Below are 13238 nucleotides of genomic sequence, written 5' to 3' on the forward strand. Positions count from 1 at the left end.
AGAGCCTAAGCTTGGGTATGCCCAAGGCACCCCAAGGTAAAATTCAAGGACAACCAAAAGCCTAAGCTTGGGGATGCCCCGGAAGGCATCCCCTCTTTCGTCTTCATCTATCGGTAACTTTACTTGAGGCTATATTTTTATTCACGACATGATTTGTGTTTTTCTTGGAGAGTCTTGTATGATTTGAGTCTTTGCTTTTTAGTTTACCACAATCATCCTTGCTGTACACACCTTTTGGATATACACACATGAATCGGAATTTATTAGAATACTCTATGTGCTTCACTTATATCTTTTGAGCTAGATAATTTCGCTCTAGTGCTTCACTTATATCTTTTTAGAGCACGGTGGTGGTTTTATTTTATAGAAATTATTGATCTCTCATGCTTCGCTTATATTATTTTGAGAGTCTTATAAAACAGCATGGTAATTCGCTTTGGCTATAAAATTAGTCCTAATATGATGAGCATCCAAGATGGGTATAATAAAAACTATCATATAAAGTGCATTGAATACTATGAGAAGTTTGATTCTTTATGATTGTTTTGAGATATGAAGATTGTGATATTAGAGTCATGCTAGTTGAGTAGTTGTGAATTTGAGAAATACTTGTTCTAAAGTTTGTGATTCCCGTAGCATGCACGTATGGTGAACTGTTATGTGATGAAGTCGGAGCATGATTTATTTATTGATTGTCTTCCTTATGAGTGGCGGCCGGGGACGAGCAATGGTCTTTTCCTACCTATCTATCCCCCTAGGAGCATGTGCGTAGTACTTCGTTTCAATAACTACTAGCTTTTTGCAATAAGTATGTGAGTTATTTATGACTAATGTTGAGTCCATGGATTATACGCACTCTCACCCTTCCACCATTGCTAGCTTCTCTAATACCGCACACCTTTCGCCGGTATCATACACCCACCATATACCTTCCTCAAAACAGCCACCATACCTACGGCATTTCCATAGTCATTCCGAGATATATTGCCATGCAACTTTCCACCGTTTCATTTATTATGACACGCTCCATCATTGTCATATTGCTTTGCATGATCATGTAGTTGACATCGTATTTGTGGCAAAGCCACCTTCATAATTCTTTCATATATGTCACTCTTGATTCATTGCACATCTCGGTACACCGTCGGAGGCATTCACATAGAGTCATATTTTGTTCTAAGTATTGAGTTGTAATTCTTGAGTTGTAAGTAAATAAAAGTGTGATGATCATCATTATTAGAGCATTGTCCCAAGTGAGGAAAGGATGATGGAGACTATGATTCCCCCATAAGTTGGGATGAGATTTCGGACGAAAAGAAAAAAAAAAGAGGCCATAAAAAAGGAGAAAAATGCCCAAACAAAAAAATGAGAGAAAAAGAGAGAAGGGACAATGTTACTATCCTTTTACCACACTTGTGCTTCAAAGTAGCACCGTGATCTTCATGATAGAGAGTCTCTTATGTTGTCACTTTCATATACTAGTGGGAATTTTACATTATAGAACTTGGCTTGTATATTCCAATGACGGGCTTCCTCAAAATGCCCTAGGTCTTCGTGAGCAAGCGAGTTGGATGCACACCCACTTAGCTTCTTTTGTTGAGCTTTCATACACTTATAGCTCTAGTGCATCCGTTGCATGGCAATCCCTACTCACTCACATTGATATCTATTGATGGGCATCTCCATAGCCCGTTGATACGCCTAGTTGATGTGAGGCTATCTTCTCCTTTTTGTCTTCCCCACAACCACCATTCTATTCCACATATAGTGATATGTCCATGGCTCACGCTCATGTATTGCGTGAAGATTGAAAAAGTTTGAGAACATCAAAAGTATGAAACAATTGCTTGGCTTGTCATCGGTGTTGTGCATGATTTAAATTTTGTGTGTGATGAAGATAGAGCATAGCCAGACTATATGATTTTGTAGGGATAACTTTCTTTGGCCATGTTATTTTGAGAAGACATGATTGCTTTGTTAGTATGCTTGAAGTATTATTATTTTTATGTCAATATTAAACTTTTGTCTTGAATCTTTCGGATCTGAACATTCATGCCACAATAATGAAAATTACATTGAGAATTATGCTAGGTAGCATTCCACATCAAAAATTCTGTTTTTATCATTTACCTACTCGAGGACGAGCAGGAATTAAGCTTGGGGATGCTTGATACGTCTCCAATGTATCTATAATTTTTGATTGTTCCATGCTATTATATTATCTGTTTTGGATGTTTAATGGGATTTATTATGCACTTTTATATTATTTTTGGGACTAACCTATTAACCGAAGGCCCAGTGCAAATTGCTGTTTTTTTGCCTATTTCAGTGTTTTGCAGAAAAGGAATATCAAACGGAATCCAAACGGAATGAAACCTTCGCGAGGATCGTTTTTGGAACAAACGCAATCCAGGAGACTTGGAGTGGACGTCAAGGAAGCAACGAGGCGGCCACGAGGTAGGGAGGCGCGCCCAGGGGTAGGCGCGCCCCCACCCTCGTGGCTCCACCGACCTACTTCTTTCGCCTATATACACATATACCCCGAAAACATCCAGGAGCACCACGAAACCCTATTTCCACCGCCGCAACCTTCTGTACCCGTGAGATCCCATCTTGGGGCCTTTTCCGGCGCTCCGCCGGAGGGGGAATCGATCGCGGAGGGCTTCTACATCAACACCATGGCCTCTCCGATGATGTGTGAGTAGTTTACCACAGACCTTCGGGTCCATAGTTATTAGCTAGATGGCTTCTTCTCTCTCTTTGGATCTCAATACAAAGTTCTCCTCGATCTTCTTGGAGATCTATTCGATGTAATTCTTTTTGCGGTGTGTTTGTCGAGATCCGATGAATTGTGGGTTTATGATCAAGATTATCTATGAACAATATTTGATTCTTCTCTGAACTCTTATATGCATGATTTGATATCTTTGCAAGTCTCTTCGAATTATCAGTTTGGTTTGGCCTACTAGATTGATCTTTCTTGCAATGGGAGAAGTGCTTAGCTTTGGGTTCAATCTTGCGGTGTCCTTTCCCAGTGACAGCAGGGGAAGCAAGGCACGTATTGTATTGTTGCCATCGAGGATAAAAAGATGGGGTTTATATCATATTGCTTGAGTTTATCCCTCTACATCATGTCATCTTACCTAATGCGTTACTCTGTTCTTATGAACTTAATACTCTAGATGCATGTTGGATAGCGGTCGTTGTGTGGAGTAATAGTAGTAGATGCAGAATCGTTTCGGTCTACTTGTCACGGACGTGATGCCTATATACATGATCATTCCTAGATATTCTCATAACTATGCACTTTTCTATCAGTTGCTCGACAGTAATTTGTTCACCCACCGTAGATTATGCTATCTTGAGAGAAGCCACTAGTGAAACCTATGGCCCCAGGGTCTATTTTCCATCATATTATTTTCCTATCAACTAGCTATTTCTATCATTGTTTATTTTGCAATCTTTACTTTCCAATCTATACAACAAAAATACCAAAAAAATTATCTTATTATCTTTATCAGATCTCACTTTTGCAAGTGGCCGTGAAGGGATTGACAATCCCTTTATCGTGTTGGTTGCATGGTTCTTGATTGTTTGTGCAGGTACTAGGGACTTGCGTGTAGTCTCCTACTGGATTGATACCTTGGTTCTCAAAAACTAAGGGAAATACTTACGCTACTTTGCTGCATCACCCTTTCCTCTTCAAGGGAAAACCAACGCATGCTCAAGAGGTAGCACTCACCCGAGTAGTACTATCGCCTGTTCACGGGATGAGTGCATAACGATTGGATTTGGGGGTGCCTATAAAAGGGGGTCTTCTTCCCCCATGGATCTTATCCTTTGAGCCTGTGTTCTTCCCCCATTGCTGACCTTCTTCGAGCATGCTATCTCTCAATCCCTCCAATGATTCTTGCTAGTTCTTGAGGGAAAAGAGAGAGGAGATATAGATCCACGTTTCCACCAATCACTTTCTCCTCTAGGTGATGCGAACCCCTTGGATCTATATCTTGGAGTTCTTGGTGTTCTCCTTGTTGCTCCTCTCATATTCCTCCATAGCTTTTGTTGTTGTGGTGGGATTTGGGAGTGAGGGACTTGACCACTTCGTGTGTTCTTGCCATTGCATTAGTTGCATCAGTTTGAGTTTCTCCACGGTGATACGTGGAAGTGAAAGTTGAGAAGCTTATTACTCTTGGGTGTTTGGGCACCCTAGAGGTTGTTCCTCTTGGGTGCTTTGGCGCCCTAGACGGTTGGTGAGTTCAGAGCTCAATTATTGTGGCGTAAAGCTCCGGGCAAGCGTCGGGGTCTCCAATTAGGTTGTGGAGATCGCTCTGAGCAATTTGTATGGGTTCCGGTGACCGCCCCCAAGGGTTGCCAAAGTGTACGGGTTCGGTGACTGCCCCTAAGGGTTGCCATTTGTACGGGTTCGGTGACCACCCTCAAGGGTCCCTTTGTGGAATCACGACATCTTGCATTTTGTGAGGGCGTGAGGAGATTACGGTGGCCCTAGTGGCTTTTTCGGGAGCATTGTGCCTCCACATAGCTCCAAACGGAGATTAGCATCCGCAATGGTGTGAACTTCGGGATTCATCGTCGTCTCCGCGTGCCTCGGTTATTTCTTACCCGAGCCCTTTACTTATGCACTTTACTTTGTGATAGCCATAGTGTATCATGTTATATATCTTGCTATCACTTAGTTGTTTATCTTGCTTAGCATAAGTTGTTGGTGCACATAAGTGAGCCTAGTGGTTTTAGGTTTTGTGCTTGACAAATTAAACGCTAGTTTTATTCCGCATTTGTTTAACCTTAACCCGTAATTATTTTAAAGCGCCTATTCACCCCCCCTCTAGGCGACATCCACGATCTTTCACCAATCGAGCCTCGTCGGCTTTGAAGCCGGAGTAGGCTTCTGGTTCATGGCGTCGCCATGAATGCGGGTAAACGGGAGGCCGATCTGCCAGAGTGAATCGGGTAGGCGAGATGCTGGTATGCTGGAGTGAATGCAGTTAGAACGGAGCGGACGTGGTGGGGGAGGTTTTTTGGGTGGGTCCGCCTTGGCAGAGTCTGGCGTGACAGACATGTGAACTCTCCAAACCTCCCTCCAATTGGTGCAGATTTGTGGGATTTCAGTCTGGACAAATTTGGTGACCACCGTTGAATGGTCAAAAGTGTGTGGATGGTCCGGTCCAGATATTTGTGGGTAATTTAATGATGAGTGTTGAAGTTGCCCTAAGATAAACATGGGTTTTAAGAGCAACCTTGTTGAGCAGTACATAGAAAAACAAAACAAATATACGAGAGAGTAGAGGAGTAACTCAGGTCCAACCTGGCCACTTGGGCTGACACGACCCGTCACGCCTCGGAAAAGGCATGACACGACAGAACCCACGCCGGCCTTTTGTTAAAAGGGATGCGTCGTGCCAACTCGAAGAGTTTGGATGGAGGATCGGCTTGCCACACTGGCCCACATTAAAAAGGCCGAAAAGGACCTAAAAGGCCTAAACTATCCCAAAATAACCTAAAAAGCTTAAACACCCCTAAAACATTTGTAGAAATACCCTAAAAATTCCAAAACAGCCCTAAAACCCTAAAATGGCCGCGCGGTTAAAAGGGTTGTGTCGGGCCGCTCTTAAGGCTTGACCTTAGGGATCAACACTGGCCCATGGTGTGCCAAAGGCCGGCCCGGCCCATGTATCCGCGTGCCAGTTCATGACGTGCCAGAAAATACATGCCGCGGGCTAGACTTATAAGCATGGCCCATATGGCCAGGATTGCTCTGTTCTCATCATTTTAGATCCAAAATGGTAGTACTACTACGTTACAAAGATATTGCCACCCCTAAAAAAGCAAAGATGTTGGCTCAAAAGAAAAGAACTACGCTACAAAGATACTCCCTCCGTCCGAAAAAGCTTGTCCCTAATCCATTTAAGTGACGAGCTTTTTTGGACCAATGGAGTAAGACTCCTGCACATGAGACCTCTTTGCACAGATACAAATTATATCAAAATTATTGGCAGACAGCTTAGAATTCAAGAGCAAGTACACAAGAAAACAAGGGGTGGTGGAGTGGAGTACAGACCAAATCATTCAAGGAAACACGAAAACCAGCCTCCCTACACAAATAAAAAAAAAGAAAGAAAGAAAAGGTGGCCTCCATGACCAATCGAGGAAGAAAAAGGTCCCATCTTTTTTATTGCTTCAATTATGGCAGCAGTTTTGCCGTGCAGGCCGAAATTATTTCCTCTTGCCCCCTACCAGCTTTTGCTCAACCTGCTTCCCATATGCAATTATTAAATATCTCCCCCATTTTTTTACTATCAAAGGATTCCCTTCTTTATACGAAAGAAAAAAGAGAAAAAATAACAATATTTGCCACTTGCTATGGGTAAGCTGTCCCCGTGTGGTTCCCCATTTCTTGGCTATTTAAGGCCTCCCATCCCCTCCTTCCCTTTCCTTCCTCCCATCGGCACGCCCATCCCGCTCCTCTCATAATCCTGAGAGTTTCTTCTTTTGTTTTATTTTTCTTTCTTGGTAGGAGTAACAATAGTTTTGGCTCTCCTCCTTTCTCTCTCCCTGTATCCAAGGAGAGAAATCCAGAGGCGAAGCTTCAGGTAAACATCAACCTCCTCTCCCTCATCTCTCTATTTATCTCTCTCTATCTCTCTCTCTCTCTCTCTCTAGTTTCTCATCTTCTGTTGGGGATCTGTGTTGTGTAGTCTGGGGTAGAGGTGAGCCTCGTTCTTTCTGTTTTCTTGATAGGTTTTGTTACAGATCTTGGGAAACTACCACATGTTCTTGCAAAAAGAGGGAAAAGGATGAGGGGATCTGTTCTTCTGTGTCAAATCTTCTGGAAATCTCCAGTTCATCTTGATTTCTTTCTGTGTGGGTGGGGAAAAAATCAGATTAGTTAGCAAATGGTTTTTGGTGTCTCGGCTCATGCAAAATTTCGTGTGAAGATTGAACGTTTTTAGAGGTGAAACTGAGCAATTTCTTTGGCTGTTCTTGTTCTTGCAGGGTTTGTAAATTTTCCGGATCTAATCAACTAACCAAAAAAACCCAAAAAAGAAACCATGAGCCACTTCGCCGCCATGAAGAGCCCCGTCCCGGTCGCCGCCGCTGCCGCCACCGACGCGAAGAGCCCGCTCTTCTGCCCCAAGCCGCGCCGCCCGGTCGCGCCCCTCCGGTGCCACCAGAGCAGCCACTCCGACGCGGGCGCCGGCATGGATCTGCTCGACCTCCTCCTGTCAAAGGTGAGTTCTTTCTCCGCCTTGGCCCAAGATCCATGAGTTCCTCGCGTGGCTTCTCTCCAACGGGTCGCTGATATTTCTGCTCCGGTTCTTTGCAGGGCGACGAGAGCAATCTTTCGGCGGCGTCCCCGCAGCCGCCGCTGTTCTGTGGCTCGCCTCCGCGGCGGGCTTCGAACCCGGTGGTCCACGACAGCCGGTTCGGCATGGACTGCCCGTCCAGTCCCCTGCCGGTCACGCCAGCGCCGGTGGTGGTCCGTCCCACCCCACGCCCGGCGGGACCGCCGATATCGCCCCGTTCCTCGGCTGGGTGCGCTCGCGTGTTCCAGCCAGCCGTCCGCGTCGAGGGTTTTGACTGCCTCGACGGTGGCCGTAGCGGCCGTGGCCATGGCATCGCCGCCATGGTCTAGATGCACATACAACATCGAATAACCAGGAAATCTTCTCCCCTCAGTAGTGCAAAAGCTTTGGAGGGAGAGAGATGAGAGTGAGGAGGAGATGAGTGAGAGGAGCTTAAGTCCAAAATTTAACCCCTAAAAACTATATAATCCATCAGTCAAATCCCATAAGTATAATGAGTCTAGGTAATTTTACCACAAATCTTTTTGTATGTAAATAAATTTCAGGTTCAGATGCAGGTGCCCTTCTTGTAAATTTGGGAGCTCTAGTTTGGGGGGGATGGGGTAGAAGAAATCTAGAGGGCGGGGATCAGGGACAGAGGGCACAAGAAACACAAAGTTTAGCCCTCTTGTATGAATCATTTTTTTCATGAGTCCCTTTGCCTTCCTTCTGGATTAGTCATTCAATTAGGTTGGAGGGAGGGAGGGGTTGGGAATTAGTTAGGTACCTGTCCTAGTTCATCTGTCATCATGCTTATTTTTGGTTTATGATGGAATTGTTTTTGTCCATGCAACCAAGAAATCCAAGGCCACCAAGGCCATGGAGATGTGTACAAAAGAGTGGCTACAAGAAGAGAAGAGAGAGCAGCTAGGTTTAAGTCAAGTCAATGAGTGAGTTGTGTGAAAGGCATGAATGATGTATTCGTGGTATCGTTTTCTCTGTATATGTAATATATCGTTTCATTGAAGCAATATGTGTAATATCTCATGCCATGATTATCACCAGCCCTTGTGATATCTTTTATTTTTGGAATTTTCCTCACCTCTCAATATCTTGGTGGTTGGTTGAATTGTAGCCCCATCACAACACATGGTATCCATGTGCTCAAGCAACACGTAGGTGATAAGGATGGTGACTAGCCAATGACTAATGCAAAAGAGCCCGGCTGAGTGGCTAATAATCTCAAGCTGGCTCATGGGGATCTGAAGGGCCAAAGATAAAATACCATGTTTTTCCTTGTGGCCTTCACCCCATATGTCCTTTTCTTTGAGATGTAGATGTGGTACGTACTGAATCTTTTGTGTTGAATCCACTGGATTTATTGGGGCGGTCAATCAATCAAACAAGTTGTTGACGCAGATGCTCTGCCAAGAGCTGCAACGGTGAACAAGTTGCACTATTTACCACCAGTAAAATACAGGCAGAAAAAGCATGCAGCACAGCACACGTTCTTATCTTTACCTGCCGCGAGTCAAAATCCACATGCTTTGTGGCGTCTTGTGCCTGCCACAAGGTGAGACGTAGATGCAGTGATCTCACCTCAAAAGGTGTGAGGCTGAGAAGGAAAAGGAGACAGGAGGATGCAAGCAAGGGGCATGGCAACTTGAGTGCACTTGAGGACAGATTCAAACGCAGGATTTCACCGGAAGTAAAGTAATCTTTGTTTGAATCTCAGGCCAGGCCTTTTCAAAAGGAGAATATATAGTAGGAGTAGACCCTGAAGATGCTGGAGAGAATTTGTTTATGTCTCAGCATGACTCAAATACAAAAAATAAAAGGAAATAAAAACGCAGGATTTCTCTCTCTATTTACACTTCTCAGTTACTGCTAGTCTGATTTTTTCCTCGCTATCTTTAAGGTAAGACAGAGCACAAGCTCTCAACTCTTGATAACTATATTTTGCGCCCTGGTGGTTTTTGTCAAATTGGTTGTCAACCTCACACTTTCGGCTGGAATTGGAGCACAATCAGTGGAATAAGAACTAACCTAAAAGCACATGACGACCCCACCCGTCAGTGCTTATCTCTCATTTTCAACAAAAGAAAATGTTTTAGCTTTAAAAATGCATGATGACCGTTCAGCCGTCCAACTGGCAAGCTCCAATGCGGGAGGAAAGGAAAATGGTGAGGAAAGAGATTTTTTTACATGAATGGTGAGAAAAGAGAATACTCCTCACGCATATGTACTACTCCTACCGGCCCTCCTTTACTCTGCATATAAGAATCTTTTGAAGTCAAACTTCGTAAAGCTTGACATATTTATATGGAAAAATATCAACATATATAATACTAAAGTTAAAAGACATGAAAATTAAATTCATGACACATCTAATGTTATTGATTTTGTATTGTCAATGTCGATATTCTTTTCTGTAAAGATGGTCAAACTTTACGAAGTTTGAATTCACACAAATCTTGTATGTGAAGTAAAAAGGACAGGAGGGAGTACCTCTCAAATCCGCCCTACACATCCATACGGACGACGCTAGTGTCCGGTCATGAAAACTCCACCCAACCAAACCCTCAAACCGTCACGGAACATCCGGGCTGTCTGAGAACCCCCAATTCTTAGCATATATCTGGGGCGGATATGTGGCAGACCGGACATGCCCAGATGCAACTACCATATTGGAACGGCCCACGCCGACCCGCGTCGACCCCATCCCGTCCCCACAAAAAACCGATCCAGACCAAACCCTAGTCCTCACTCTCTCACTCTCTGCTCCGTTCCACTGCTCGCTACCTCCCCTCCTCGAGCTCCAGGAGCGCATCCGACGATGAATTGGGCAGGAAGGCGGATCCCATCGATTGGGATGCCCTGCTACGAGAGGACTCGGAAGACGAGACGATGAGGACCTCGCCCTCCGTGTTGCACTACAACGTTCGTGTTTTGACATGGGCGGTAGCTCGAGCTCCACACTGCCCTCAGTCGCCGGCGACGCAATGCGGCTATCATTTTCGGCCCATTGCGGTGCCGGGCAAAATCTGCCTCCTCCCACGTCCCTCCCGCATCCCTGGGCCCGCTTCTCCACCCCGTCAAGGATGGGTCCTCTTGCCCGCACCGTCGAGCCCGTGGAGGAGGACGTCTGAATCGGAGGCACATGCCGCACACCGCGAAAGGCAACGGGTCGCACAGAGGACGGTGGTGGCCAGTTCATTCCACACATGTTGTGCTCCTGCAGGTCTACGTCTGTCGACCAGGAGGAACAACTCATGCGCGACATCATCCTTCATTCGCCGACCTCAGAGATGAACACATGCGCCGCCGTCGTAAGACTGTGAAGGTGATCCATCTCGGCATCGAGGAGTCTGAGCACCTCGCGAAGGAGAGGGCGGCCGCGGTGGCAAAAGCGACACGACCATGAAGGAGCATGCCCACGCCGCTCGTTGTCTCGCCGACATCATCTCCTCCGCGTCGTCATCTAATAACGGCATAAGGAACCACGTTCGACGACGCCCCTCCGACCACCAAATCCTACACGGAGCACTACTATCGTCGATCCGGTGAGTACAAGGGAAGTGACCCGCGAGGAAATAGTGAAGTCGGGCGTCCACCCTTCTTCTGTTTATCTATCTAGCTATAGTTTAGTTATTACTATGTTGGTATGTTAAATGTGACCTACGTAGTTCATCTCACATTTCATGGGTTGCATGGATTTGAGGGTTCGGATACGGGGGGGCGGTTGCGGACTAGGAGAAATGAGGGGTGACCGGTGATTGTCCGTGGACGCGCCCGGATGCGTCCACGGACGTATAAGGGGTCCAATTTGACCATTCCAGCTATAGATGCTCTAAGAAGCAGAAAGAAGGGAATGCCAACTCGCAACCGGTGGTGATGACGACACCACCATAGGCTACCGGGTAGTCGGGGTCACGGGATAACATCAACGACACTCAACTTAGTGGGATGGAATTATTAGTGTGCAGATGTCTCACCTTGGCATGGTCGAGGCGATCACCATGAGAAGGAGCAACAAGAGGAGGAGGCATCTAGGTTGCATATAAGATACATGGAGAATATAGACGACAGCCAAAATAAAAGATCCATCTCATGAAACGCTCTGTGACTCTTTCTCACTTGCGACTACGTTGGCTAGGGAGTTCATCCCCTTTAGGCTTCATCGTTGAGCCCATGATCTGCCTTCCACTCAGGCCACCGATGGGGGGATCATTCCTCGGCACTGACAAGTAGTTTAGGTTAGATATTTTTTCGCTCACGGGGGCACGCTTCATCTTTGAGGATGGTGTTTTTGATTTTGCCCTCATCGAGTTTGTCCGTGTGGGATGAGTTTGATGGAGCTACGGCGTAAAATTCTTGTCGTCTCTGAGGTCGAGTTTCAAAAGAATGATGATCCAAAGTCAACCATTGTCTATTACATTTCTTCTTCTTGTACGTGTAGTTTTATGATACTTTGAGGAGACATTAGCATAGTCCCAGAAAAATCAAACTCATTTGGTTATTCAGCCCACGGGATATCCAAACCTAGACAACCCTCCCTTGATTCCATCGGTGGATTTCTCATTTCTCGCTTGAGACGTCGCGTCACTTGATGGGTACTGTAGTTGGTGGTTAACACGTAGCAGCGGTACCGAGTACCCACAGCTTGGAAATGATGGTGACAGGTGGCCCCCAGGTGACTAGATCACATCTCAGCGCATGCGGCCACCAGGCTTTGTGCGTGTATGTGCCGGGTAAACAAAGCTTTGTTTCAGCGTTTGGGCGGCAGGCAGGCAGTCCGAAAGGATGCTCCAGGTATTTTATTCCACCTTTCACATCTTTTCTGGACAGAATTACATAGGAACCACATGTAGGGCCACTTTAATTTGTAGGATCCTCAACAGTTAGGAGAGGCAGAAATACTATTTCATAGTCTAGTGCCAATTTTTAAAATTCCACATCAATGTTCCACGTTTTTCTTTTAAGAGTGTTTCATGGATTTTTCATGTTTGATTATCAGAGGAAAATACACGAGTGTCTTTAAGCTTAAGCCTATGGTATTTGTCTTCTGTGAAATGTAATGCAAGAATACTTCAAATAAAGAATTCGTATGTATTGCAAATCTAACAAATCAAGCGACCAAGCAGATTTTTTTTAAGGATTGTAATCCTCAAATTCTTTTGACAAAGGGATTATTATTCGAAAAGTCTAACGCCCACACGTGTGGGCGTCTGGCAACTCGCCCACACGCATGGATCCTCGTCCAATCAATTCTGCACGCATCTTAGCGCGTTCTAGCAGTTTTTGTGTGCCACGTAGGACTAAATTGGTGCGTGGGCATTCATTCCGTCGCCCACACGTCATTTTTCCACCACACGGGGGGCTGATGTGTGGGCGTTTAGCAATTCGCCCACACACTAGTTTCACGCACGCAGAGGGGGCTGGTGTGTGGGCGTTTATCACTTCGCCCACACGCCCGTCTCCTAGCCCACACCCAAAGCTGGCAGTTGCCATATGTTTCTGCAGGTACATGGCAACTGCCCTAGCTTTGCTTGTAAGCAGATGACAACTCTCTTTTATCCGAGTTGCCATGTGTTTTTGCATGGTACATGGCAACTGCCGTAGTGTGCACGTAAGCATATGGCAACTCTTTTTTTTACATGGCAACTGCCCTAGCGTGCTTGTGAGCACATGGCAACTCTCTCTTTTACCCGAACATGTTTTTTTGCCATGCTTTTTTGTAGTGCTACATGGCAACTGCCTAGTGGTAGTGGGTGGCAACTCCTAAAGTTTTGAAATCATGGCAACTGCAGTAGATCAGACCATACATGGCAACTGCAGTTGAGCAACCATGGCAACTGTAGTTGTCCGACATGGCAACCGAAGTTCAACGACATGGCAACTGCAATTAAACGAACATGGACGAGGGTCTGGACCATG

At 45.5% G+C, this 13238-nt stretch overlaps 1 protein-coding gene across 1 annotated transcript; it reads left to right on the top strand.

Annotated features, from left to right (window-relative positions):
* The first annotated feature begins 6361 nt into the window (after positions 1 to 6361).
* LOC123119488 (SH3 domain-containing protein C23A1.17) lies at positions 6362 to 8348 on the top strand. The gene is made up of 3 exons (XM_044539296.1): positions 6362 to 6608; positions 7012 to 7247; positions 7343 to 8348. The coding sequence occupies exons 2-3, from the start codon at positions 7068 to 7070 to the stop codon at positions 7649 to 7651; spliced, it is 489 nt and encodes a 162-aa protein (XP_044395231.1). The 5' UTR covers positions 6362 to 6608; positions 7012 to 7067; the 3' UTR covers positions 7652 to 8348.
* Positions 8349 to 13238: the final 4890 nt, after the last annotated feature.

This window comes from Triticum aestivum, chromosome 5D, assembly GCF_018294505.1.
Source record: "Triticum aestivum cultivar Chinese Spring chromosome 5D, IWGSC CS RefSeq v2.1, whole genome shotgun sequence".
Lineage (NCBI taxonomy): Eukaryota > Viridiplantae > Streptophyta > Magnoliopsida > Poales > Poaceae > Triticum > Triticum aestivum.